Source organism: Macaca thibetana, chromosome 15 (assembly GCF_024542745.1).
Source record: "Macaca thibetana thibetana isolate TM-01 chromosome 15, ASM2454274v1, whole genome shotgun sequence".
NCBI lineage: Eukaryota > Metazoa > Chordata > Mammalia > Primates > Cercopithecidae > Macaca > Macaca thibetana.
The window spans coordinates 73,851,682-73,876,290 of record NC_065592.1 but is presented as its reverse complement, the minus strand read 5'-3'; the positions used below and the strand labels follow the sequence as shown (position 1 = coordinate 73,876,290).

Below are 24,609 nucleotides of genomic sequence, written 5' to 3'. Positions count from 1 at the left end.
AAGCAATTTTTCAAAATATTTTTACTTGTGTTTTGCAACCCTGTCTTTACAGCTGTCCTATAAGGTAGGCATGTGTGGATTTATGTCCTGTTGGGAAGCCGTAGGGCTTTTTCTACTTCTGCTAGGAAGGATGTATTTTCTTGAAAACAATTTCAGTGAAAGATTGGACTTTTCCTGTGGTCCTTTCAAGGTAGCCACAGTCCTCTTGTGGCCCAGTTTGCAGCATCGAACCCTGGGCACAGCTTTGCCATGAAAGGCCATTGAGAAACCATCAGATCCTATAATTGGTTCGTGGTGGAGCCACCATTTGGTTGGAGAACTTTTGATTCCAGTGCAGCACGGTGCTATTCTGACACTGGGTTACTCTTTCAGATTGAAATTCTTCATTCCATTTTACTGTTTGCTGGGTGAGTGCAGCAGTGACACGGTTGTCAAAAGTTTACTAATAATCTATTTTTTGTCTTAAAAAAAACCACCTTTTGTAGTATTTGATGAATATGCCATCTTTTTCTTTTTGAGACATCTTACTCTGTTTCCTAGGCTGGAGTGCAGGGTCACAGTCGTGGCTCACTGCAGCCTCAACTCCCTCCTCAGCCACCTCCTGAGTAGCTGGGGCCTGTGGCATGTGTCACCACACCCGGCTACTTTTTAAAATATTCGGTAGAGATGAGGTCTCTCTCTGTATTGCCCAGGATGGTCTTAAACTCTTGGGCTCAAGTGATCCTCCTGCCTCAGCCTCCCAAAGTGTTGGTATTACGGGCATAAACCATCATTTTTACATACTTTAAAAAAAGCTTATTCTCTGTTTTTCAGTACATTTTATAGTTTTATAAAGTTTGAGTCTTCTCTTTTGTCTTCCTAGTTTTAATCCTTTAGATTATCTTCATTTACAAATATCTTTTGTTGTTTTAATTGCTTGTAATATACACTGTCTCTTTTTATTTTTAGGTGACATAATCAAATTAAATATGTGTATTTTGACAATAAATGTGACCATACTCCAGCCACCCCTTCACACACCCCGGGTTCTGAAATGCATCTCTGATGTGGTCACAGTAATTTTTTGTTTTACTGACTTGCATTTGCACTACAATGTTTACGGAACTGCCTATCATAATGCTTCCTTTAATATGTTGTCCCACACAGCACTGTTTTACATGATGTAAATGTGTTATACAAACAAGCTTCCATGGTCAAATGATTTTTGGGAAATGCAGAGTTAAGCAGAGTTACACAGGTTTCCTTATGGGTGTCTTTGTGGGGGGTCTGTCAGCACTGTGACTGTCTGAGAGCTGGAGTCAAAGAGGACAAACTTTTTTGGTCTCGGCATCTGATAGGACTGATATTTCTTTTTTTTTTTGACACGGAGTCCTGCTTTGTTGCCCAGGCTGAAGTGCAGTGGCATGATCTCTGCTCACCACAACCTCCGCCTCCCAGGTTCAAGTGATTCTACTGCCTCAGCCTCCTGAGTAGCTGGATTACAGGTGCGCACCACCACGCTGGGCTAATTTTTGTATTTTTAGTAGAGATGGGGTTTCACCATGTTGGTCAGGCTGGTCTTGAACTCCCGACCTCAGGTGATCCGCCTGCCTCGGCCTCCCAAAGTGCTGGGATTACAGGCATGAGCCACCGCGCCCAATCTAGGACCCATATTTCTAATGTTGCAGTGGAAATATTTTGGGAAAAATTGAGCTGCTGTGATTTTTGCATTATTACTTTGTATAGGTGGAAATGGCTCATTGTTTCTCAAGGTTTCTAACATGGCATGTTGCTGCATTGTTCCCTTTAGTTTTGCAATAACTGAGTGCAGTCACTGGAGAGAGTCCAGGATGGCCTGGTTGAGACATTGAAGATTTAGGAATGCATTGATTGATTGATTGATTGAGACAGGATCTTTCTCTGTCACCCAGGCAGGAGTGCAGTGGCGCAATTACTGGCTCACTCCAGCCTCGACCTCCTGGGTTCAATTGATCCTCCTTCCTCAGCCTTCCGTGTAGCTGGGATTACAGGTGCAAGGCACCACACCTGGCTAATTTTAAAATTTTTTGTAGAGACAGGGTCTCACTATGTTGCCCAGGGTGGTCTTGAACTCCTGGCTCAAGTGATTCTCCTGCCTTGGCCTCTGAAAGTGTTGGGATTACAGGCATGAACCACTGTGCCTGGCCTAGGAATACTGTTCAACTGCTGTCTGATTCCTGATAGGAGGAAGATACTATCACTGATTGAAAGGGAATATCCCTGATAAAGTTCTCAGTTACACCTATATGCACAAATCGTGGTCCAATTGTGAGTTGTTTTAGAAAACAGATGCAGGGTACATAAAGGAATGGGGCAGGACAGGCTCCAACTGGGTAATTGGCGTGAAAGGAACAAGGGGCCAGGGGACATGAACTCCTAGGCCTAGGACTCCAGTCAGCCCACTGGAAGTCAGGTGAGTTATGAATATTGCTCATGTGCCTGCTGAACATGTGTGGGAGAGTTTAATTTGAGGGAGACAGAATCCAGGAGGAGACTTTTGTCTGTGAACTTGGGCTGGTGTGCAGCCTTTCTCCTGAAGCCTGATGGAATTAAGCTTTGAACAGTTCGGCAGATTCTCACTTGTCATTGTGGGGCTTGTTTGTAGCTGGGGTGTGGAGACTGCTTTTATGCTCAATCATTCCTGTCACGCGCTCTCAAGTGAAGCAGTCTGCGGTATAAGCCTTGCTGACGTTTGTGTAGAGTGGCTCTGCTGCTGGTGAGAAGAATGCAGCAGCTTCACGTGTTTGCTGCTCCTGAACCTTAGATCTTTGTTGACAGTGATGCTGAGAGAAGAGGATGATATGTCGTATTTCAAAAGGATCAGAACTAAAGCGTAAACCTTTACAAAGGAAGGTCCGGGAGTCAGATAGATTTAGGTTAATCACTACCACCTACTTCTAGCTAGGAGAATTAATTTTTTCATTTGTTCATTTGGGAATAACATTACCCATTTTATAGGATTGTTTAGAATAAATGTAGCATGCAAGTGTGTATAGTGTAATGAGGTAGCATATGGTATAACACTTAATGATAACTAGGTGTGTTTTTGGTCTAAGTATATGAGACAGACCTGGTGCTCTTCAGAAGAGCCTTTGTGGAGCCTGTTTTTGGAGTCAGCTAACTAGTTTAATAGTAGAGAACAAAAATTGGTGAATTTTGAAGCAATAAGATTTATCTCTCTCTGTTGGTTGTTATTAATATTTGTACAACTGCTTAATTGAAATTATGAGACTTTTTATTTTAGCAAAAGAAATTACTTTTCAGCAACTTTGCCTTGCTGAGAAGAAACTGCTGCAAATATGCTATTTGTCCATTAACGGGGAGAACTTCAGTAGTGAACTTAAACACATTTTATTAAATATCACTTCTGACATGCTTGACTTGTTTTTGGGAGACTTTCCAGTAAGATTTGCTAGAGAATAGTGGTGATATTTATTATATCAGTTCTAAGAATTAAATTTTATTTTATAAAAGTTTATTTTCATTTAGCTTATTTACTGCTCCGAGCAACTCTAGGAGGGTGCAAGAACCCTTGTGTTTCCATGAAGAAAGACTTGATGCTCAGAAAAGCTCTGTGACTTTCTCCTCAGTGACCTGCAGAGCTGAGGTTATAATCTAGGTCTTTTTGTCCAGCACTATTTGATCTCTACCCTCTTCCCCTTATACCATGGGTCTAGGATGTCAAGGGATTCAACCTTGGTTATTTTTAAAAGATAGTGGCAGTCAGAAATAAAACTTAGATGTCTCTATATGTAGAACTTTTAGAGAAATAGTTTGTGTCTAAATTTGCAAGCTCATTTAGTTTAAAAATGGTTCCTATAATATGGTGCTCATTTATTACTTCAGATTCATTGCTTCAGTAATGACTTTTAAATAGAACTCTATTATTAGGGTGATTGGACTGAAGTCTGATTGGACTAGAGTTAAGAGATTGCATCACTATAAATAGAGTGAGATAAAATATTTTACATAATGTGATTGAAGTTTTATGAGGTCTCAAAAGTTGGAACCTAGGATCTTCTCTAAACGGATACTTTGACCAGTTTCAAATAACAAGCTTCTCAGCGTGCGGCTTAAGTTGTAGACAGAGTGGCTACTTAAGAGAATTTGGGAATTAAATTATGTCCTTTGGCATGTTCAATTATGTTACCTGAGTCAGAGTTTCATTAGCTGCTTCATCAATAGTTTTTTAACCCCAAAGCTTTAGAAAGTAAGATTAGCACACTAATTAGAAAATCATTTAAAGACCAAAATGAAAACAGAACAACTCTAAAAGCTTTTAGTGTGTTCAGGAAATGTTAGAAGTGGTCGTATGTGAAGCCATTGGTATAGTTGTTGGAGAGGACAACCTTTGGTAGACATAGATGAATATAATACCCTTCTTTTAGTTTTTATTTTTAAAATAGACATGGGGTCTCGCCATGTTGCCCAGGCTGGTCTTGAGCTCCTAGGCTCAAGTGATCTGCTTTCCTCAGCCTCCCAAAGTGCTGGAATTACAGGCATGAGCCACTGCACCCGGCCAATGCCCTTCTCTAATAGTGCATTAGCACGAAAAGGTTGGAATGGCTTTAAAGGCATTTCAGTTTCCCCGTGATTACATAGGAATGTGCCTAGTCTCTGTTATTTAGAATTTGATAAAAATATATGGGAGAAATGTATAGTTTGTAAAAACTTCTAAGCAGTTGTGAACTGTAGTGAATTCATAAGTGATTGGCTGGGTGCAGTGGCTCACGCTTGTAATCCCAGCACTTTGGGAGGCCTTGGCGGGTGGGTCACTTGAGGCTAGGAGTTCAACACCAGCCTAGGCAACATGGTGAAACTCCTGTCTCTACTAAAAATATAAAACATTAGCTGGGTGTGGTGGCCTGCACCTGTAGTTCCAGCTGTGTGGGAGGCTGAGGCATGAGAATTGGTCAAACCTGGGAGGTAGAGGTTGCAGTGAGCCAAGATTGCACCACTGCACTCCAGCCTGGGCGACAGAGTGAGACTTTGTCTCGGGGGAGGAAAAAAGATTGTTAAGTTCTAATCAAACCAGAATCTTTTCCTGTCACCTTAACTCTTATAGTAGTGACTCTAACCTTCCCTTGCTCTGCCATCACCATCCGTATTGGGTTACTGTTATAAAACTACATTATTCCAGCAATTTACCAAAGTTTGGATAAGTATTTTTAGTAGGCATTGTGTGTTTAAATTTTTCCACTAACATAAGAGGTTAATATTTAGTTGAAGCATTAGTGGAAGCACAGTGATCAGTGGATACTGCCAAAAGTTTTTCCAATAATTAGAGTGGAATTTTGAGGAAACAGTGTATTACATGCTAAGATTGAATGGATGGGGATGGGAGAAGGATAACAGAAGTCATATTTTGCTATTGGTTTCTTGATGTGATATGTGATGGTGAATATTACCTCTAAACTAATGTGCAAAAAAATCTCAAGAAAACCCAAATCTAAAAACCCCCAAAACAAAAAAGTGTGCCAAAGAGGGAAGGCCCATGCCAGATCATCTGCTTTGAATCAGTAATTTTTTGCTGACAGCCACTGGGGAGTGGGGCTGTAACTTTCATTTCCATTTGGTATCAGGAAGCTATTTGTTATAAATTTCTACCAAATAGTTATATGGAACCCCATTATGCTGGTAGTAATCTTTGACTAATAATAATGGATATATGTATGTGGCTCATGAATAGGGATTGTTTTATTTTTCAATTTTCAGTGAATTAGAATATACAGTGTAATGATTTTGGTGGATAGTGGTTTGATCAGTAAATGCTGTATTTCATGGTTTGGTAAGATTTGATTTCTCTCTCTTTTTTTCTTTGTCATTCCAGGGTGTGGATGAATGGAACATAGCTCGCCTGAATACAGTCTTGGATGTGGTTGAAGAAGAGTGTGGCATTTCTATTGAGGGTGTAAATACCCCGTATCTATATTTTGGCATGTGGAAGACCACGTTCGCATGGCACACCGAGGACATGGACCTCTATAGCATTAATTATCTCCACTTTGGAGAGCCCAAGTCTTGGCAAGTTACTCGTTTAATATTCATTTGCTTTGGAGTTTTGAAATTTGGGCATCAGGCACATATTGAAGAGGATTTTGTTCTTTGATTTGGTGGATTCAGATTTATGTGAGCTGTAAGGAAGTTTTTGACCGTAATAATTAATTGTCTTCTATTCTGTCTGGGATTGTGCTTGGGAACCATAAACCCCGTGGTAATTTGTACAGTCATGCACTGTATAACAACGTTTAGATCAATGATGGACCGCATATACAATGGTCATCCTGAGTTTACAATGCAATTGGAAAACTCCTTTTCCATGTTTAGATATGTTTAGCTACATAAATACTTTGTAGATAAGTACTTTGTGTTAAAATTGCCTACAATATTTAGTACAGTACAGATTTGTATCCTAGAAGCAATAAGCTATGCCATATAGCCTAGGTCTGTAGTAGATCCACCATCTAGATTTGTGTAAGTCCACTCCATGATGTTCACACAATGGCGAAATTGCCTTACAACATATTTCTCAGAAAGTATCTCTGTTATTAAGTGATACATGACTGTATATGTAAAGTTGCCTGTAGTCCATTTTGTGAGCCATGAATTGGTAGATAATTTAGGCTCCAAGAATTTGTTAGGCGTCTTTACTTCTTTGAGCATTTGTTGGATTAGGTATGTGGGAGGTAGTTAGAAGTGAAGAGTTGACTTCCTCGGTGTAGTTTCAAATAGTCTTCATGATCTTCTAGTTCATCCTCCTCTAATTATTTTTATTTAATTTTAATTTTTTTTGAGGTGAAGTCTTGCTCTATTGCCCAGGCTGGAGTGCAATGGTGCCATCTCGGCTCACTGCAACCTCCGCTTCCCGGGTTCAAGCAATTATCCTGCCTTAGCCACCTGAGTAGCTGGGATTACAGGCCCAGCTAATTTTTTGTATTTCAGTAGAGACAGGGTTTCCCTGTGTTGCCCAGGCTGGTCTTGAACTCCTGAGCTCGGGCAGTCTGCCCACCTTGGCCTCTCAAAGTGGTAGGATTACAGGCATGAGCTGCCACACCCAACGAATTTTTTTAATTTTTAATTTCTATTTATTTATTTTTTCGAGAAGGGTCTCACTCTGTTGCCCAGGCTCGAGTGCGGTGGTGTAATCTCAGCTCACTGCAACCTCTGCCTCCCGGATTCAAGCGATTCTCCTGCCTCAGCCTTCCGAGTAACTGGGATTACAGGTGTGCACCACCACGCCTGGCTGATTTTTGTATTTTTAGTAGAGATGGAGTTTCACCATGTTGGCCAGGCTGGTCTCAAACTCCTGACCTCAGATGAACTCCCCGTCTCACCTTCCCAAAGTGCTGGGATTACAGGCGTGAATCATCCGCACTTAACACACGGGGCCTGGCTATAGGATCGATGCCCTGTAAAGAATTCTTGTATTGAATCAGGAGAGTGTTAAATTATTTTGGATCAATCTGTTTAAGGGCAGGCAAGGAAACATTTAATAAAGAAGATTCTTGTCTAGGCCAGGTGCGGTTGCTCATACCTATAATCCTAGCTCTTTGGGGGGCCAAGCTAGGCGGATCACTTGAGCCCAGGAGTTCGAGACCAGCCTGGGCAACATGGCAAAACTCTTTCTACAAACAAGAATACAAAAATTAGCCGGTCATAGTGACTCACGCCTGTAGCCCCAGCTGCTCGGAAGGCTGAGGTGAGAGGATCACCTGAACCCGGGGAGGTCAAGGCTGCAGTGAGCTGAGGTGGTGCCGCTGCATTCCAGCCTGGACAACAGAGGGAGACACTGTCTTAAAAAAAAAAAAAAAAAAAAAAAGCCCAAAAGGTAACTATTAAGAATACTAAGTTTCCTGAGTTGCTATACATAGATATGTACGGCTCCAGGTGGAAGCTCTGAGACATACATTTCTAGCCACCGTGTGTGGCAGGTTTGCGGAGTAAGTGTTCATGAACACAGGTTTGTACTGAAGAGACTTCAAAGCAGCTGATGATTTATTTGAACACTTCTGGCTTGAAGGTTTAGGGGAAAAGCATCCTTAGAGTAAGCGGATAGAGAACTGCTTTGACAGTCAGTGGTAAAGTATTATTTTCTTGGAATGAATATGAACTTTGGAGCCAGAAGTCCTGTTTTAAAATCCAAATCTGTCACTTACTGGGAATGACTTAGGGCAGATCACTACTTTCCTTTCATCAGGAGTTTCTTTCACTGCCAAATGGAGGCATGATTTATTCTCTGTCTACTTAAAGGACATCTAGGAGGGTCCAGGTATATACTGTGTATAAAAGTGCTTTGTAAACTGTAAAGTATTATACAAATACTCATAATTACTATTATTTTAATAACCATGAAAATAATTTTTTTTTTAGTCATAGTAGTTGAAGTCTGAACTTTCCATAGTGTATGTATTTATAATAGAATAGGAGTTTCAGTGATAAAAAAAAATGTGATTCTCCTTTCCGAGCCTCTTGTGTGAGTAAGGTTAACTGCTGGAGGATACAGAATTCAGATGGTACCTTGGGTCTTTCTTTCCCAGACTGGGTGCAAACAAAATGAATAAGAAACTTTCAGATTTACTCTGTAGAGAATGAGGGAGACGAGGTGTAAGAGGATGTGTTTTAAGCTGTGAAAAGGTCTAAAATCAGGAAAGGTTTTCCTGAAGGTTTTTAGAAAATTAAGAATGGGTTGTAGCATTTTGGACATGGTTAAATTTCATTCAGTAAACTCAGATTTTGTTAAAATACTGTGTAGCAGTTAAGAAGTATCCAATTATTCAGGATAGATACACGTTAGTTCAAGGCTTTCTCATTAGATCTTTTGATCAGTGTTGTGTAGTACTTACCAGCACAGGTTTTTGTGTCGGTCTTGAGTTTTGTGTTCTGGCATTCCTCTTTACTGAGCATGTGATCTTAGGCAATTATTAAATAACCTCCATGCCTCAATTTTCTCTCTTAAACTACTCAGATGGTTTTGGCACCCACCTCATAAGGCAATTGAGTGAATTAAGTAACATACTGTGTACAAAGCACATATCACAGCTGGAGATGTAACATAGTGCTCAATAGATGCTAACATTTCATACATTCATTTAGCAAATATATATTGTATGTATACATGGCATGAAGTGTTTTAAACATGAACTTCTTTAATTTGTATTCATAAGTGTTCTTGGTTATAAGTGACAGCCGGGCACAGTGGCTCACGCCTGTAATCCCAGTACTTTGGGAGGCCGAGGTAGGCAGATCATGAAGTCAGGAGTTCGAGACTAGCCTGGCCAACATGGTGAAACCCCATTTCTACTAAAAACACAAAAATTAGCTGGGCATGGTGGCGCATGCCTGTAGTCCCAGCTACTCGGGAGGCTGAGGCAGGAGAATCACTTGAACCCAGGAGGCGGAGGTTGCGGTGAGCCGAGATTGTGCCACTTCACTCCAGCCTGGGGAACAGAGCGAGACTCCATCTCAAAAAAAAAAAAGGAAACCCAATTTAAGTATAATGGATTTTCCCCAGTGTTTGTAGCTGGGATAAACCAGGGGTGTGGCTCAGTCTAGGAAATCAGATGCTCCCGTTGGATGTCTGGCTCAGCCTTTCCCTTTATCTCTCCCTCCCTCCACTCTCTCCTACTCACCTTACCCTATCTCTTCCTGTCCTTTCTCCTCTCCATTCCTTGTTCCTCCCTTTGGGCTGGAGGAGAGAAGCTGCTTACTTATAACTAAGTACTTGATTATTGTTGAATTATATAATTCAAGTCTTATTTTTTAAAAGAACGAGCAAGTTATATGGTGCCAACTTGATCTAAGCGTGTTTAATGTTGTACATCTCCATTAAAATGTGAGCTCTGGGAGTTGGGGAGCCCCACTATCCATTCATTCATTGTGTGGTTTAAATTTTCTTTTTTATAGAGATGGGGAATTGCTGGGTTGCCCAGGCTGGCTGTGAACTTCCGGGTTCAAGTGATCGTCCCGTGTCTGCCTCCCAAAGTGCTGGGATTATAGGCATGAGCCACCGTGCCTGGCCCCACCAGTCCTTTAACTAGCATGTCTCTAGTGCCTGGCATAGCATTTGGCATGAGCCTGGCACTTGGTAGATACTCAGTAAACATCTGCTCAGTGAACAGTCTTACTGAAGGAACTCTTTATTTGAAGATCAAAAAACAAAAAAAAATCTAAGAACATTAGGGATTAGGCAGCTTGATAGTATTTAATGATACATTGAATTAACAGCCCATGGTAATAAGTCATACTGGTTACTTTTTCTGTTTAGTAACTTTAGACCTAGTAATATGTTCTAATTTCAAATGTTAAGACTTACTGGGTGGTGTAAAGCTGCATTATTTTGCTATTTTGTGTAGAAAAAATACTCTTAGAATTAACCATGGTTCATTTTGGTTTTAATTGCTTTTTCTAGAGAAATTTGTCCTTTACATAAGAAAATACTTTTATAAATACTCTTAAGTTGAAGTAATAAAATTAGCTGCATAGGTTATTGATTAGTTTTAGGCATGTCTCTGTGTGTGTGTGTCCGTGTGTGTGTGTGTGTGTTGAGACAGAGTCTCACTCTGTTTCCCAGGCTGAATGCAGTGTTGCGATCATGGCTCACTGCAGCCGCAACCTTCTGAGCTCAAGTGATTCTCCCACTTCATCCTCGCAAGTAGCTGGGACGACAGGTGTGTTCCAATATGCCAGGCTAATTTTTGTATTTTTGCAGAGATGGGATCTTCCTATGTTAACCAGGCTGGTTTTACACTCTAGGGCTCAATCAATCCTCTTGCCTTGGCCCCCCAAAGTCCTGGGATTATAGGTGTGAGCCACCATGCCCAGCCATTATATGTTTCAAAGATAGTGTTGTTACTTTGGGAGGCCAGCACAGAAGGATTGCTCAAGCCCAGGGGTTCGAAACCAACCTGGTTAACATAGGGACACCCTGTATCTACCAAAAACAAAACAAAACAAAAACAAACCCCAAAACAGAAAAGATAATAAAATTTAAAAAGTGTTGGAAATATACCAAAAAGTATGGCATTAGCTTTGTACATAGCTGCTAGCTGTATTTGTAAGAAGAAGAGAATGCAGTGTTAACTGGTAGTAAAATATTTATTGATCAAGTGAATCACATTTTATTTAGACCTGAGCATCTAGTTCCTGAGCCTCACTTGAATGTGAACACAACCACTCTAGCACACACCCACTTGCTTGCAGCCCCAAACATTGATCTTTGTGGGCCACTGCTCAGCACAGAATTCCCTAAAGGAACCATCCAGGATATCTAGTGTTTGTGAGTTGGAAAGTCTCACTCTTTTTTCCTGAAGTGATGAGATTTTACTAATTAGTTGATTGGTAACTGGATTGTTACCGATCAAGTTTAACGTTGGTACTTTGATGATGAAATTATGAACTGGAACTAATCCTAATAATGTCTGTCAACTTGCAAAACAAATAGTTTTCCACAGTAGCCAACTGTACTTTTTTTTTTTTTTTTTAAGACAGGGTCTTGCTCTGTTGCTCAGATTGGAGTGCAGTGGTGCAATCTTGGCTCACTGCAACCTCTGCCTCCCAGGTTCAAGCGATCCTCCCACCTCAGCCTCCTGAGTAGCTAGGACCACAGGTGTGTGTCACCACATCTGGCTAAGTTTTTTTTTTTTTTTTTTTTTTTTTTTTTTTGTAGAGATAGGGTTTTGCTATGTTGCCCAGGCTGGCCTGGAACTCCTGAGCTAAGGCAATCTATCCATGCAGTCAGTCATAGCTTATTGTAGCCTCAAACTCCTAAGCTCAAGCAATCTTCCTGCCTTGGCTTCCCAGAGTACTGGATTACAAGTTTGAGCCACTGTGCCTGGCAGTAACCTGTTATGTTGATGGTAGATTTAAAGGAATGAATTGAAGAAACAGAAGACTCAGGGCAACATCTTACCCATTGTGAGACTCCCTTTTCTACCTGCTTTTGCTTATTTTGTTATTAGCAATGTTCCAGATTTACATATTAATTAATTACTGCTTAGTAAGGGCCTGTAAATTCCCCTTAGGATGCTTGTTGAATCTTTGTTGCTACTCTTTTAGTTACAACCACCACCGTCACCACCACCACCACCACCTACAACATTGACATCCCTTCAAATGAGTTAAATCCATAACTTTTAGGGAAAAATCAGATCAGAATATTTACCCAAATTTCTTTACTGTGTACTAGATGGAAAGCAACCATTAGTGCTGTTCACCTTGCAAATTACTGTGTTAGGGCTGGGCATGGTTGGGAGGCCTAGGTGGGCGGATCACTTGAGACCAGGAGGTCAAGACCCGCTTGGCCAACATAGTAAAACCCTCTGTCTACTAAATATGAAAAATTAGCCGGGTATGGAGGTGTGCGCCTGTAATCCCAGCTACTCAAGAGGCTGAAGCGTGAGAATCGCTTGAACCTGGGAGGTGGAAGTTTCAGTGAGCCAAGATGGTGCCACTGCACTCCAGCCTGGGTGACAGAGTGATTCTGTCTCCCAAAAAAAGAAAAAAAAAATTGCTGTGTTAGTAGTTAACAAGTTATTTTACTCAGCTTTATCATTTTTTTGGTATCTCTTTTTTTGTTTTCACACACTGCTTAATGTCGTTGTTTAGACTGGAGTTTGTAGAAAATGCATGCTATTTAATATTTTTTTGCAAAAATTGTTATTTGCCTATAGTATATAGGAAAGTTGCTTTTTTCATGATTGCATTTCTAAAGCTAGGATTACAAATAGATTTATAAATGTTGTTACTCCAAATGTCTTCATTTTTTATAAGCTTGCTTTTTAGTTAGTAGGGTTTGAACAAGGTTGTAAAGTGTGTTGTCTTTGGTGACTCCATTTCATTTAGTGAAGTCCTTTGATGTTTGCCAGGAACTATACTAATCACTGTTAGAAGTCATCTCTGGTGGCCGGGCACGGTGGCTCACGCCTGTAATCCCAGCACTTTGGGAGGCCAAGGCGGGCGGATTATGAGGTCAAGAGATGGAGATCATCCTGGCCAACATGGGGAAACCCTGTCTCTACTGAAATACAAACGTTAGTTTGACGTGGTGGCATGTGCCTGTAGTCCCAGCTACTCAGGAGGCTGTGGCAGGATAATTGCTTGAACCAGGGAGGTGGAGGTTGCAGTGAGCCGAGATCATGCTACTGTATTGCAGCCTGGCGACACAGTGAGACTCTGTCTCAAAAAAAAAAAAAAAAAAAAGAAAAAAAGAGATAATCTCTGGTAGCAGACAATAGATGTCTCAAGTAGGTGGACTTTTTTTTATTTTTTTATTTTTTATTTTTTTGCCCCATTTTAAAACTGAGGACTCGCCGGGTGCGGTGGCTCACACCTGTAATCCAGCACTTTGGGCTAAAAATACAAAAAAAAAAAAAAAAAATTAGCCGGGCGTGGTGGCAGGCGCCTGTAGTCCTAGCTACTTGGGAGGCTGAGGCAGGAGAATGGCATGAACCTGAGAGGCAGAGCTTGCAGTGAGCCGAGAGCTGAGATTGCGCTACTGCACTCCAGCCTGGGCGACAGAGCAAGACTCCGTCTCAAAAAAACAACAACAAAAAAAAAACAAAAGAGAAAAGACTCTGAGAATTAGAGTCTTAAAGGTTTATCTAGTTATTAATAAGTCTTGCAGTTGGGATTCAAACTATTATCTGATTTTTCCTGTAGCTTTAAGGAGAAAAGAGTAAAGATGAAGGAGTAGGCAAGAAGAAAGCCTCTCTGTGTTTCTTTTTACACCATCAACTTTCTTTTAATTAGATTTTATGCAGAACTAAAAAAGAAACATGCCCCTCGTTTTGGGGGGCCAGACTGTGGCATAAGTAAGAAGATTTTCAGAGGGCTGTAATGTGGCTAGATTCTAATCTTGAGATAATCGACAGGTGATGGGGATGGGGGAGCCTTTGGAGGTGTAGGCAGGAGAAATGTCTGAACCAACACCGTTTGTTTGCCACCTAAGGTTCTTTCTTTAGATAAGTTACTTGGAAACATTCTTGAAGTCAGAAATAAAACCCCACATTTTGAAAGAGCAAGTTTTATCTTGACAGAGGGTTTTGTTTCTCCTAGGGAATAGATGGTGATTTTTCAATTAGACATCTACTTAGATTCTGTCCCCTTCGGAAAGTACATTGGAAGAAGCTAGTCAGTCTTTGTCAGGAGTTAAGTGTACTTTATCTGTTTAACCTATCAGATAAATAACTGTTGGGTACTAGGCTTAATACCTGGGTGATGAAATAATCTGTACAACCATCCCCTATGACATGAGTTCACCTGTATAACAAACCTTCACATATACCCGTGATCCTAAAATAAAAGTAAACAAATGGAAAAAGATCTGCTAGGACTGTGACAAGAGACACAGAGTCTGAGCCCAGCTTCTAAAGGCTGTAACACAGTCCTCTTTAGTCTTCCAGTAGTACAGGGCAAATAATTTTTACATTAAAGTTAGTTTGTATGTTTCTCCATGTGTTACTTGGAATGTATTTTAATTCATGTTAAAATGATCTCAGCATTGTGTTTCTCTAGATTGAGAATAATTTTTTGAGATTATCTGGGCTCCTTGCTTAAAATCTTACGAAGGTTGATTAACTTACCCCAGCTGACTCCTTTTTTATAAAAGTGTCAGAAATGAAAAACTGAAGATATTTGTTTAAGATGGAATATATCTATATATAATATTAGTTATTAAAAATGTATGTTTGCTTAAGTTATTGTAAAAGCATTTCCAGCAAGTGATTGATAACTTTTACCCAAGGCACAGTCAGTAGGTGGAAATAAATCTCTGCACTGGACTTGAAACTAACAAATCTATAATTTGTAATTTTTTTTGTCACTACTTGAACCAACATTGGTCTTTTTTCTTGTGATTTATATAGCTCTAATAGTCAGTTTTACCACTTTATTATGTTCTGTTCTCATAGAACTCTTCATTAATTTGTGTATTTCGGTTTTGTCTCTCCCATGAGATATTCAACTTCTTGAGAGCAGTGGCACATGTATGCTATTTTTATTTGTTGACCAGGCATCACAACTTGTATATCATAGATATGTGCAGTTTCATGCTTCTTTCAGCTGTTGTTAGTCTAACATACTTTTAGCTTCTTAGGGATAAATATTACAAAGTCAGCCTATAGAATAGTACAGTCATGCATCCTTTGTGATGCCTTGATTAGAACTAGCCTGATGTGTAGGAAATTTTAGAATTATAGGAAACTGTTTATTAGAAATTTTCAGACACTCTACCATATTTTGATTGTCAGTGATTATCACAGATTTATATTTGTTGCATAAGAGAAATCTACAGACAACATACCTCAAACTGAATATAGCCAATTGTCATGAATCTATCCCTTCCTCTCTTCTTCCCTTCCTTCCTCCTGGTGACTTTATTATGTTGTGTGGACTTCGTAGAGGATTTCCTTATTTGAGGAATCATGCATAAAGTTTCTTGAACTCATGCATAAAGTTATTTTACAATATATATATTTCTCTTTTTTTTTGTTTGTTTTCTTGAGATGGAGTCTTGCTCTGTCACCCAAGCTGGAGTGCAATGGTGCGATCTCAGCCGTAACTGCCGCCTCCCAGGTTCAAGCGATTCTCCTGCCTCAGCCTCCTGAGTAGCTGGGACTACAGGCACATATGTGCCACCACACCTGGCTAATTTTTGTATTTTTAGTAGAGATGGGGTTTTGCCACGTTGGCCAGGCTGGTCTCGAACTCCTGACCTCAGGTGATTCACCTGCTTTGGCCTCCCAAAGTGCTGGTCTTACAGGTGTGAGCTAACGCGCCTGACCTAAAATATATATTTCTGAGAGGACATAGCAGTCAATTGTATGATCTTTGATAGGATTTTCTAATCAGAGACAGAAAGCTTATTTAACAATTTTCCTTTAAGTGTGGTTAAAAAGCCGAGTGGCTTTTGGGAAGATATTATGCCTGAGAAAGGACTTGAATTAGTTGGGTTGCCTTTGTTGTCTTCATGTCGGGTAAGTTATCTCTCTCTGCCTACCTAATGAGGATTAACATTATTTATGAAATGTTTGATGTTAGCAGAAACATTTGACCATTTACTGTTTATTTTTATTTTAATACTTAAGGCTTTGTGTATTTTTTTCAGTTTGCATGTTACTTGTAGTTTGGCTGCTTTGAATAAAGTGCACTTTTGAAAGCCTCTTAATTCTCGGGGAGGTTTCCAACTGTAAAGAAGCCATACAGGTAGTTTTCCCTTAAAGGTTAAATTTCAGCTGGGTGTGTGGCTCCCACCTGTAATCCCAGCACTTTAGGAGGCTGAGGTGGGTGGATCACCCAAGGTCAGGAGTTTGAGACCAGCCTGGCCTACATGGTGAAACCCCATCTCTACTAAAAATACAAAAAAACATTAGCCAGGTGTGGAGGCGTGTGCCTGTAAACCTAGCTACTCAGGAGGCTGAGGCGGGATAATTGCTTGAACCCAGGGGGTGGAGGATGTGGTGAGCTGAGATCACGCCACTGTACTCCAGCATGGGTGACACAGCGAGACTCTGCCTCAAAAACAACAACAACAGCAAACTTCTATCGTAGGCAGTCTCCTTGAAAATGCTTCAGTAGTTTGTTGGAGTTCATTGTGGTGGAACTTTATAAGCCAGTTTTTATGGAACCCTTTAAGCCACTTTATCTTATTTGTGGATGGTGTAATTATCATTGATTTATTCGTTTTCATTCATACATAATAGTTATACCTATTTTGGGGTACACGTGATAATTTAGTACATTCATATAATATATAAAGATCAAATCAGGGTAACTGGGATATCTATTACCTTAAATATTTAAAGAGGTGACAACATATACAGAAAAGAATAGAAACAACGTAAAAACAAAAAACTCTACGCTTTAACTCCCGCCCACCCCACGTTTTGATTTTTTGTTTTCTTAATTTACATATTTTAATATTGCCTGCTTTTTAATAGGTTGCTGTAGGTACTGTTTTTGAGATAGTTTTCTTTGGAGCTTCATACTGGTCTTACATGTGGATTGCATCTGACTTTCCTTGTGTGGCTATGAAGGAATACCTGAGGCAGGGTAATTTATAAAGAAAAAAGATTTATTTGGCTCACAATTCTGATGTTTAGAAAAGTTCCGGATTAAACTTCTGCATCTGGTGAGGCTCACCTGTTGCTTCCATTCTTGGTGGAAGGTGAAGGGAAGCCAGCATGTGCAGAGATCACATGGTAAGAGAGAGCGGTGGCTCATGGCTGTAATCCCAGCACTTTGGGAGGTGGAGGCAGGTGGATCACGAGTTCAGGAGATCGAAACCATCTTGGCTAACAAGGTGAAACCCTGTCTCTACTAAAAATACAAAAAATTAGCCGGGCATGGTGGCGGGCACCTGTAATCCCAGCTACTTGGGAGGCTGAGGCAGGAGAACGGCATGAACCTGGGAGGCGGAGCTTGCAGTGAGCTGAGATTGTGCCATTTCCTGCAGCCTGGGTGACGGAGCGAGACTCCGTCTCAGAAAACAAAACAAAACACAAAATCAGAGAAGGAAGGGAAGGCCAGGCTCTTTTTAACAGTTAGCTCTCATGGGAACTAATGGAGTGAGAACTCACTCATTACCATGAAGATGGCACCAAACCATTCCTGAGTGATCCACCCCGGTGATGGAAACACCTCCCATTAGGCCCCACCTCCAACACTGAAGATAACTTTCAACGTGAGGTTTGGAGGGGTCAAATATCAAACCATATCAATACCACTATTACAGTAATAGAGTATTCTGAATTTGTTCATATACTTAATTTTACTGGTGAGTTTTGCATCTTTAAATGTTTTCTTCTTGCATGTTAGTGGATTTTTTCCTCTCCCTGCTTCATATTGAAGAACTCCCTTTAAAATTTCTTGTAAGATGGGTCTGGTGATGACGAATTCTCTCAGCTTTGATTTGTCTGGGAAGGACTTTATCCCTCCTTTATGTTTGAAGGACAGCTTTGCTGGTTACAGTATTCTTGGATGACAATCCCCATTTTTCAGCACTTTGAAAATGCCATCTCACTACTTCTTGGCCTATATTATTTCATTGAGAGATCTGTTGTCAGACCAATTAGATAGAGCTCCTTTATATGTCATTACTTCTTTTCTCTTCCTGATTTTAAGATCCTTTCTTTATCTTTGACCTTTGAGAAACTTATTGTATGCCTTGGGGTAATCTTATTTGGGTCATATCTCCAAACTTTTCTATACCTGGATATTTATATCTTTTTCAAGTTTCGGAAAGTTTTCTGTTGTTATTTCTTTGAATAAGCTTTCTACTCCTTGCTCTTGCTCAGTTCCATCTTGAACACAAGTAATTCTTAGATTTGATCTTTGGCGGTAATTTTCTATATCTTGTCGGCAATCTTTTTTAAATTTTTTTTTCCTCCTGTGTCTATGTATGTGCCTGTCTTCAAGCTTACTGTTTCTTTCCTCTGCTTGATTAATTCTGCTGATGAGAGCCTCTGATGAATTTTTTAGTTCAGCAAATGTATTTCTTAGTCCCAAGATTTGTTTGATTTTTAAAAAATTATTTCAATCTCTTTGTTAAATTTCTTTCTTTTTTTTGTGTGTGTGATGGAGTCTTGCTCTTTTGCCCAAGCTGGAGTGCAGTGGCTCGATCTCGGCTGCAAGCCGATCTCTGCAAGCTCTGCCTCCCAGGTTCATGCTATTCTCCTGCCTCAGCCTCCTGAGTAGCTGGGACTGCAGGCACCCGCCACCATGCCCGGCTAATTTTTTGTATTTTTAGTAGAGACGGGGTTTCACCGTGTTAGCCAGGATGGTCTCGATCTCCTGACCTCCGCCTCCCAAAGTGTTGGGATTACAGGCGTGAGCCACCGTGCCCCACTGTCTTTGTTAAATTTCTTTGATAAATTCTTGAATTGCTTTTCTGTGTTATCTTGGAAATCACTGGTTTCCTTGAAAGTGCTATCTTGAACTCCTGATCAGAGAGCTCACATATAACTATCTTATTAGGGCCAATCAGTCACAGGTTTCTTGCTTTGTCTATTTGAGAAGGTCATGGTTCCCTGTTTGCTATTGTTTCTTGTGGATGTATGTATATGACTTTGCATTGTTATAGGCTTAATTATTTATCTTAGTCGTCTCTTCTCTTCTCTTCTTTTTTTTTTTTTTTTTTTTTTTTTTTTTTGAGACAGTCTTGCTCTGTCACCTGGACTGGAGTGCGTTGGTGTGATCTCAGCTCAGTGTAACGTCCGCCTCCCAGTTTCAAGCAATTCTGCTGCCTCAGCCCTCCGTAGCTGGGATTACCGGCATGTGCCACCATGCCCAGCTAATTTTTTTTTATTTTTTTATTTTTTTATTTTTATTTTTTTTTTTTGAGACGGAGTCTCGCTGTGTCTCCCAGGCTGGAGTGCAGTGGCGCGATCTCGGCTAACTGCAAGCTCCGCCTCCCGGGTTCACGCCATTCTCCTGCCTCAGCCTCCGAGTAGCTGGGACTACAGGCGCCCGCCACCACGCCCGGCTAATTTTTTGTATTTTTAGTAGAGACGGGGTTTCACCGTGTTAGCCAGGATGGTCTTGATCTCCTGATCTCGTGATCCGCCCGTCTCGGCCTCCCAAAGTGCTGGGATTACAGGCTTGAGCCACCGCGCCCGGCCTAATTTTTTTTTATTTTAAAATTTATTTTATTTTATTTTTTTTTGTGAGACGAAGTCTTGCTCTGTCGTCCAGGCTGGAGTGCAGTGGCACAATCTCCATTCACTATAAGCTCAGCCTCCCGGGTTCACGCCATTCTCTTGCCTCAGCCTCCTGAGTAGCTGGGACTACAGGTGCCCGCCACCACCATGCCTGGCTAATTTTTTGTATTTTTAGTAGAGACAGGGTTTCACTGTGTTAGCCAGAATGGTCTCGATCTCCTGAGCTTGCGATCCGCTCGCGTCGGCCTCCCAAAGTGCCGGGATTACAGGCGTGAGCCACGGTGCCTGGCTGCCCAGCTAATTTTTGTATTTTTAGTAGAGATGGGGTTTCACCATGTTGGCCAGGCTGGTCTTGGACTCCTGACCTCAGTTGATCCGCCTGCCTTGGCCTCCCAAAGTGCTGGGACTTACAGGTGTGAGCCACTGTGCCCAGCCTTTTTTTTTTTTTTTTTTTTTTTGGTTACTATTAGATATGTCTACTTAGAGAGTCTTATAATTTACCTTGGATATATTTACCAAGGGTATTCTAGACCTTTCTTTCTTTCCTTTTCTGATTTTCTACTAGGTTACTACTTCCTTTTTGGTACCAGATGGTGCCTTAAGCCCAGGTTTTCCTTAGCTCTAGTAAAGGATCAGAGTGCTGCCTGTCCTGAATGGGGTATTTCCCAAAGGGTGTGAGAGGGCTAGCTAGGGGTTCATTCCCAGGAGACCTGTGGAACAAACCAGCTACAGTGTAGTACTGCTGAGCTACTACTCTGATTTGGCATCTGCTTTGGCTGAGTTGCAGAGTTTCCAGGGCTGGGAATGGTATTCCTGCCATTGCTATTTGAGTCTGGCTGTCTTCAGGGTTATTTCTTTCTTTAGGTACCCAATGCTTCCTACAGATTGAAGAAGGGGACAGGTCTCCTCCTGGGAAACCCACAATGGTGGAGAAGCTGGTTGTCCACCTTGATCTCTATTCTAGTGTAGAAACCGTGAGTTGTGGGGGGGGGTATAGTTTCTGCACACTTGACTTCAGGCAGATCAAAGGAAGGGGTGCTGAGGATATAGAAGTCTCTTATTCTCTTACCATTTGCTTGGAATTTTTTTACTTCTCTGGGAACTGACTCCTTCTCATACTTGAGCTCTAGGAAATTGCTGGTGATGATTTGGTGCTGTGTGTGTGTGTGTGTGTGTGTGTGTGTGTATATATATGTGTGTGTGTGTATGTGTATATATATATACACACATATATATATATATTTTTGCTCTGTCACCAGTCTGGAGTACAGTGGCATGATCTCAGCTCACTACAACCTCTGCCTCCTGGGTTCAAGCAATTCCCCTGCCTCAGCCTCAGAAGTAGCTGGGATTAAAGGCACGCATCACCATGCCCAGCTGATTTTTTGTATTTTAGTAGAGATGGGGTTTCACGATGTTGGCTAAGATGGTCTTGATCTCCTGACCTCGTGATCTGCCCACCTCAGCCTCAAAGTGCTGGGATTACAGGCATGAGCCACCATGCCCGGCCAGTGCTGTATATTTGTTTTTGGTTTTCTGTGAGGGTTGTAGGAGGTATGAATCCAGCTTGCTTCTGTAGTACCATTTTGGTATCAGAAAGCACAATTGATATTTGAATAAATGATCACTTGGAAAGGGTAATGTTCTCAGAAGATTCCTATATTAGGTAAGATTTTTTGTTGGGAAAAGTTTCCTTCAGAAAATTTTGGATATGGGCAGACAGCTTTATATGGGCATGTTTTTCATTTGTCATCAACTTTTTATATTCTTATATTTTAGAATCTTCTCGAAATGGCATCTTTCCCTGTTTTATTAATGCTTGATGCTGTTATAAAACATTGCATCTGTGTTTGGTGATTTATGGTTTTATCTGTTTTTCTAATTTGTTCATTAAATACTTACTGAGCACACGCCTGTGTCAGGTACTGAGCTAGGTGTTGATAACACCATGGTGAACTCGACAGAATGGCTTCTACTTATGAAACTTACTTACAGTTGAGACATAAAGCTTTTAGCCCCTCCCCTCCACTTCCCCACTGTATTTTATTGCAGTAGCAGAACCCTCGTGGGCAAAATTTCAGTGGGATTAAAATCTTATATGGAATCCAGATCTTACACAGAACACTTATGTATCAACCAGAAAGAATGTTTTCTGTGATAGGTCCCTACTTCGGAAAAACTTTAACACAGAGATTTTCAAAACTTTCTATACATGAAAGTTTCTGCAGAATCTCAGTATTTAAAGCAGAAAACATAAGTCAGAGCTGATCTGGATGAATGTGTGGTGAGAAGCTTTCCCACACCAAACCCTCCCTGGAGGCACCTTGTAGAGCTGAGGCCCTATAAAGATACCAGATAAAAAGCCCCCGAGGAAAAGAACTCAGCTTGAGCTTTGCTTCTCCCTTGTGCCACCCATGGCGCATTTCCTGACAGAACGTTTAGGTGAAATAGAGAAACTCTAGCAGCTGTATGTGCAGGCAGTCTTAACGTGAGGAAACTTTAGTATGAAAATATCCTCACATGAAGAGAGTTTCCTGTAGATAACAGCATTAATCACAGGAAACCCTGGGAGCTTTGGGGTGTGACATAGAAAGCAGTTTGAAATCAGTCAACTGGATCACCTCGTTGAGCCACCCCTTAGTATCCATGAGCAATTGGTTCCAGCTTCCATTCACAATATTGAAACCTGTGGCTGCTCAGGTCCCTGATATAAAGTGCATGGTATTTACATATAACCCATGCACATCCTCCCCTATACTTTAAATCATCTCTAGATTACTTGTAATCCCTAATACAATGTAAATGCCTATAAATAGTGGTTATACCAAATTGTTTAGGGAATACTGACCAGAGAAATAGTTTAGACATGTTCAGTACAGACACAACAGTTTCCTTCCCAACGTATTTTTAATCTGTGATTGGTTGACTCCATGGATGTGGAACTCTCGGTGTGGAGGGCTGACTGTACTAGAAAAGTCACTTTACTACTGCATGTATTATCTGTTGAGGATTTTGGAGAGGTCAGGAAAGCTTTTTAAAAAGTTGTTCAGAGTTGATACCAACTAATTTAGAATACCTTCTTTTCTCATGAAAAATAGTGTGTAAGATGCTAAATTATTTTCTATTTAGAAAATACTCAGTAGACTATGTAATATAAAATATATTATTTCTTGAAAGTCAAGTTTTGTGCAGTTACTGTCTTACTAGATTTTATAATAATGATGTTAGATAATGGTAACTTACTAATTTTTCTGATTGCTCAGGGAGTTAATTTACATGTATATGGATATCGAATTGTATTTGAAATCCCGGATTAAAAAGAACTGCCCACCTTTCTAAAGCTTAGTTATTCCCTTCTTGTAAGGATTTTTTCTCACTGTGGCTTCCACAGTTATGACTGCCTGCACATATGATTGCTAGGGTTTCTGGTTTTCATCTGAATGTTATGTCAGGAAATGGGCCACGAATGGCGTTAAGGGTGCAGCTAAGCTCTAGCTGAGTTCCTTTTCTCAGGGGCTTTTAATCTCATATTCTGTAGGACCTCATTTCAGACCTCATTCTCCAGGCTGTACTCTTAGAAGCCTAGCTTACAAGGCAAGAGGACTGGCATTTAAGTGACACCTCTTTACAAACATGCTTATTGTTATTGTTTTAGCTTAGATTACTTGAGGAGTTCGCGCTGAGATTTGTGTGCCGGAGCTTTCTTGTATAGTGCTCCAGGAATAACCCTTAGCACTGCTCACAAGGGGGAAGGCAGGACTGGGCAGAAGGGGAAGTTAAACTCCAGCAGAGTCCTGGGCAGACCTAAGGGCAGTGCTGGAGCTGACATTGCCGTTCAGAATTGCCCCAAATTCAAACAAGATGGCCAAGCCTTTATACTCAAGTCTGGAACATCCATTGCATGTAGGCCGCCATTCCCTCCCTCTTCAAGGGGTATGTTCTTGAGGGAGGGAAGCAGAGCTCATGAAGGCAGCAAGGGCCTTGCCAGGAGTGGGACTTGGCAGCCTGCCTGCAGCATCCCCTATGACCATGCTTTCTGTTTCTCACATTCATCTATTTTTAAGAAGTGAAAATTAAGTATGAAATGTTCTCCTTTCCACAGTTAACTAACAAGACTTCATAATTTAAAACGTAATGCTTAATCTTTAATAAATGCACAAGTATTAAAACTTGTTAGCACCGTAAGTAATATGAAAATGTAACATAGTCACATCTATAAAATCCATAGTGGTTCAATCTTTTTGACAATTGGTTATGAGTATGCTTTGATTAAAAAGTGTATTATAAATTAACTACTTTAGGAGTTTTGAGTTTTGTGAAATATACTTTACTTTTTGATTCATAAAGTGTTTTTGTAACAAGAACTCCCTTGCGTCCTCCCTGAAAAAGACAACCACTTCAGGTAGTGCTTTGCTGGTCTTGTTCTTTGTATCTGCAGTTTATTTAAAATGCCATTGTCTTGCTTGTTCGTTGTAAGAGGGGGGTTTTTCCCTTGGGGGACAGATGGACCCTGTCACTTCTTTCCTTTTGATATCTTCATAGTGCTTGTTGGGGAAACAGTGTTGGAAAATGGGTTGGAGAGTAAATCTTGTACTTTGGAGTTAGGTCTGTGGTTGGGTGTCAGCTCTGTCATCCCCTTGCTTGAGTGAAGAGATGCCCGTAAGGAAGCTTTGGCTTCCTCATTAGTTAAATGGAGGTAGTAGTAGAACTTGTATTACAGCATCTTAGCATAAGCTCTGGTGTGTGATCAGTGCTCAATAAATGATGGCTGTGATGAGCTGTAATCATATTTATTGGTCAGTTCTTCTTTTTCACTGTGTTTTTGAACACTTTAGTGAAGGTAGAGGGCAAGTCAGGCACACAAGCTTATGCCAGGAATGGGGCCAGGGGGATCATTTTGAGGTTGTTATCCATTAAAAAATTGTCCTTGAGGGACTGG

The 24,609-nt window shown here is 40.8% G+C and overlaps 1 protein-coding gene across 5 annotated transcripts in view; it reads left to right on the top strand.

Moving 5' to 3' along the window:
* KDM4C (lysine demethylase 4C) overlaps positions 1-24,609 on the top strand; it is a 416,349-nt gene that overhangs the window by 90,779 nt on the left and 300,961 nt on the right. For 4 of the 5 annotated variants that reach the window (XR_007719783.1, XM_050761129.1, XM_050761128.1 and 1 more), the window contains exon 5: positions 5,849-6,042. Coding sequence is in view for 4 of the 5 variants with exons in the window: in XM_050761129.1 (XP_050617086.1) it covers positions 5,849-6,042 (194 nt within the window). In the remaining variant the exon portion in view is untranslated. Of the gene's footprint in view, positions 1-71; positions 1,485-5,848; positions 6,043-24,609 lie in introns of those variants that run through there. The other variant, XM_050761130.1, reaches the window with a different exon arrangement.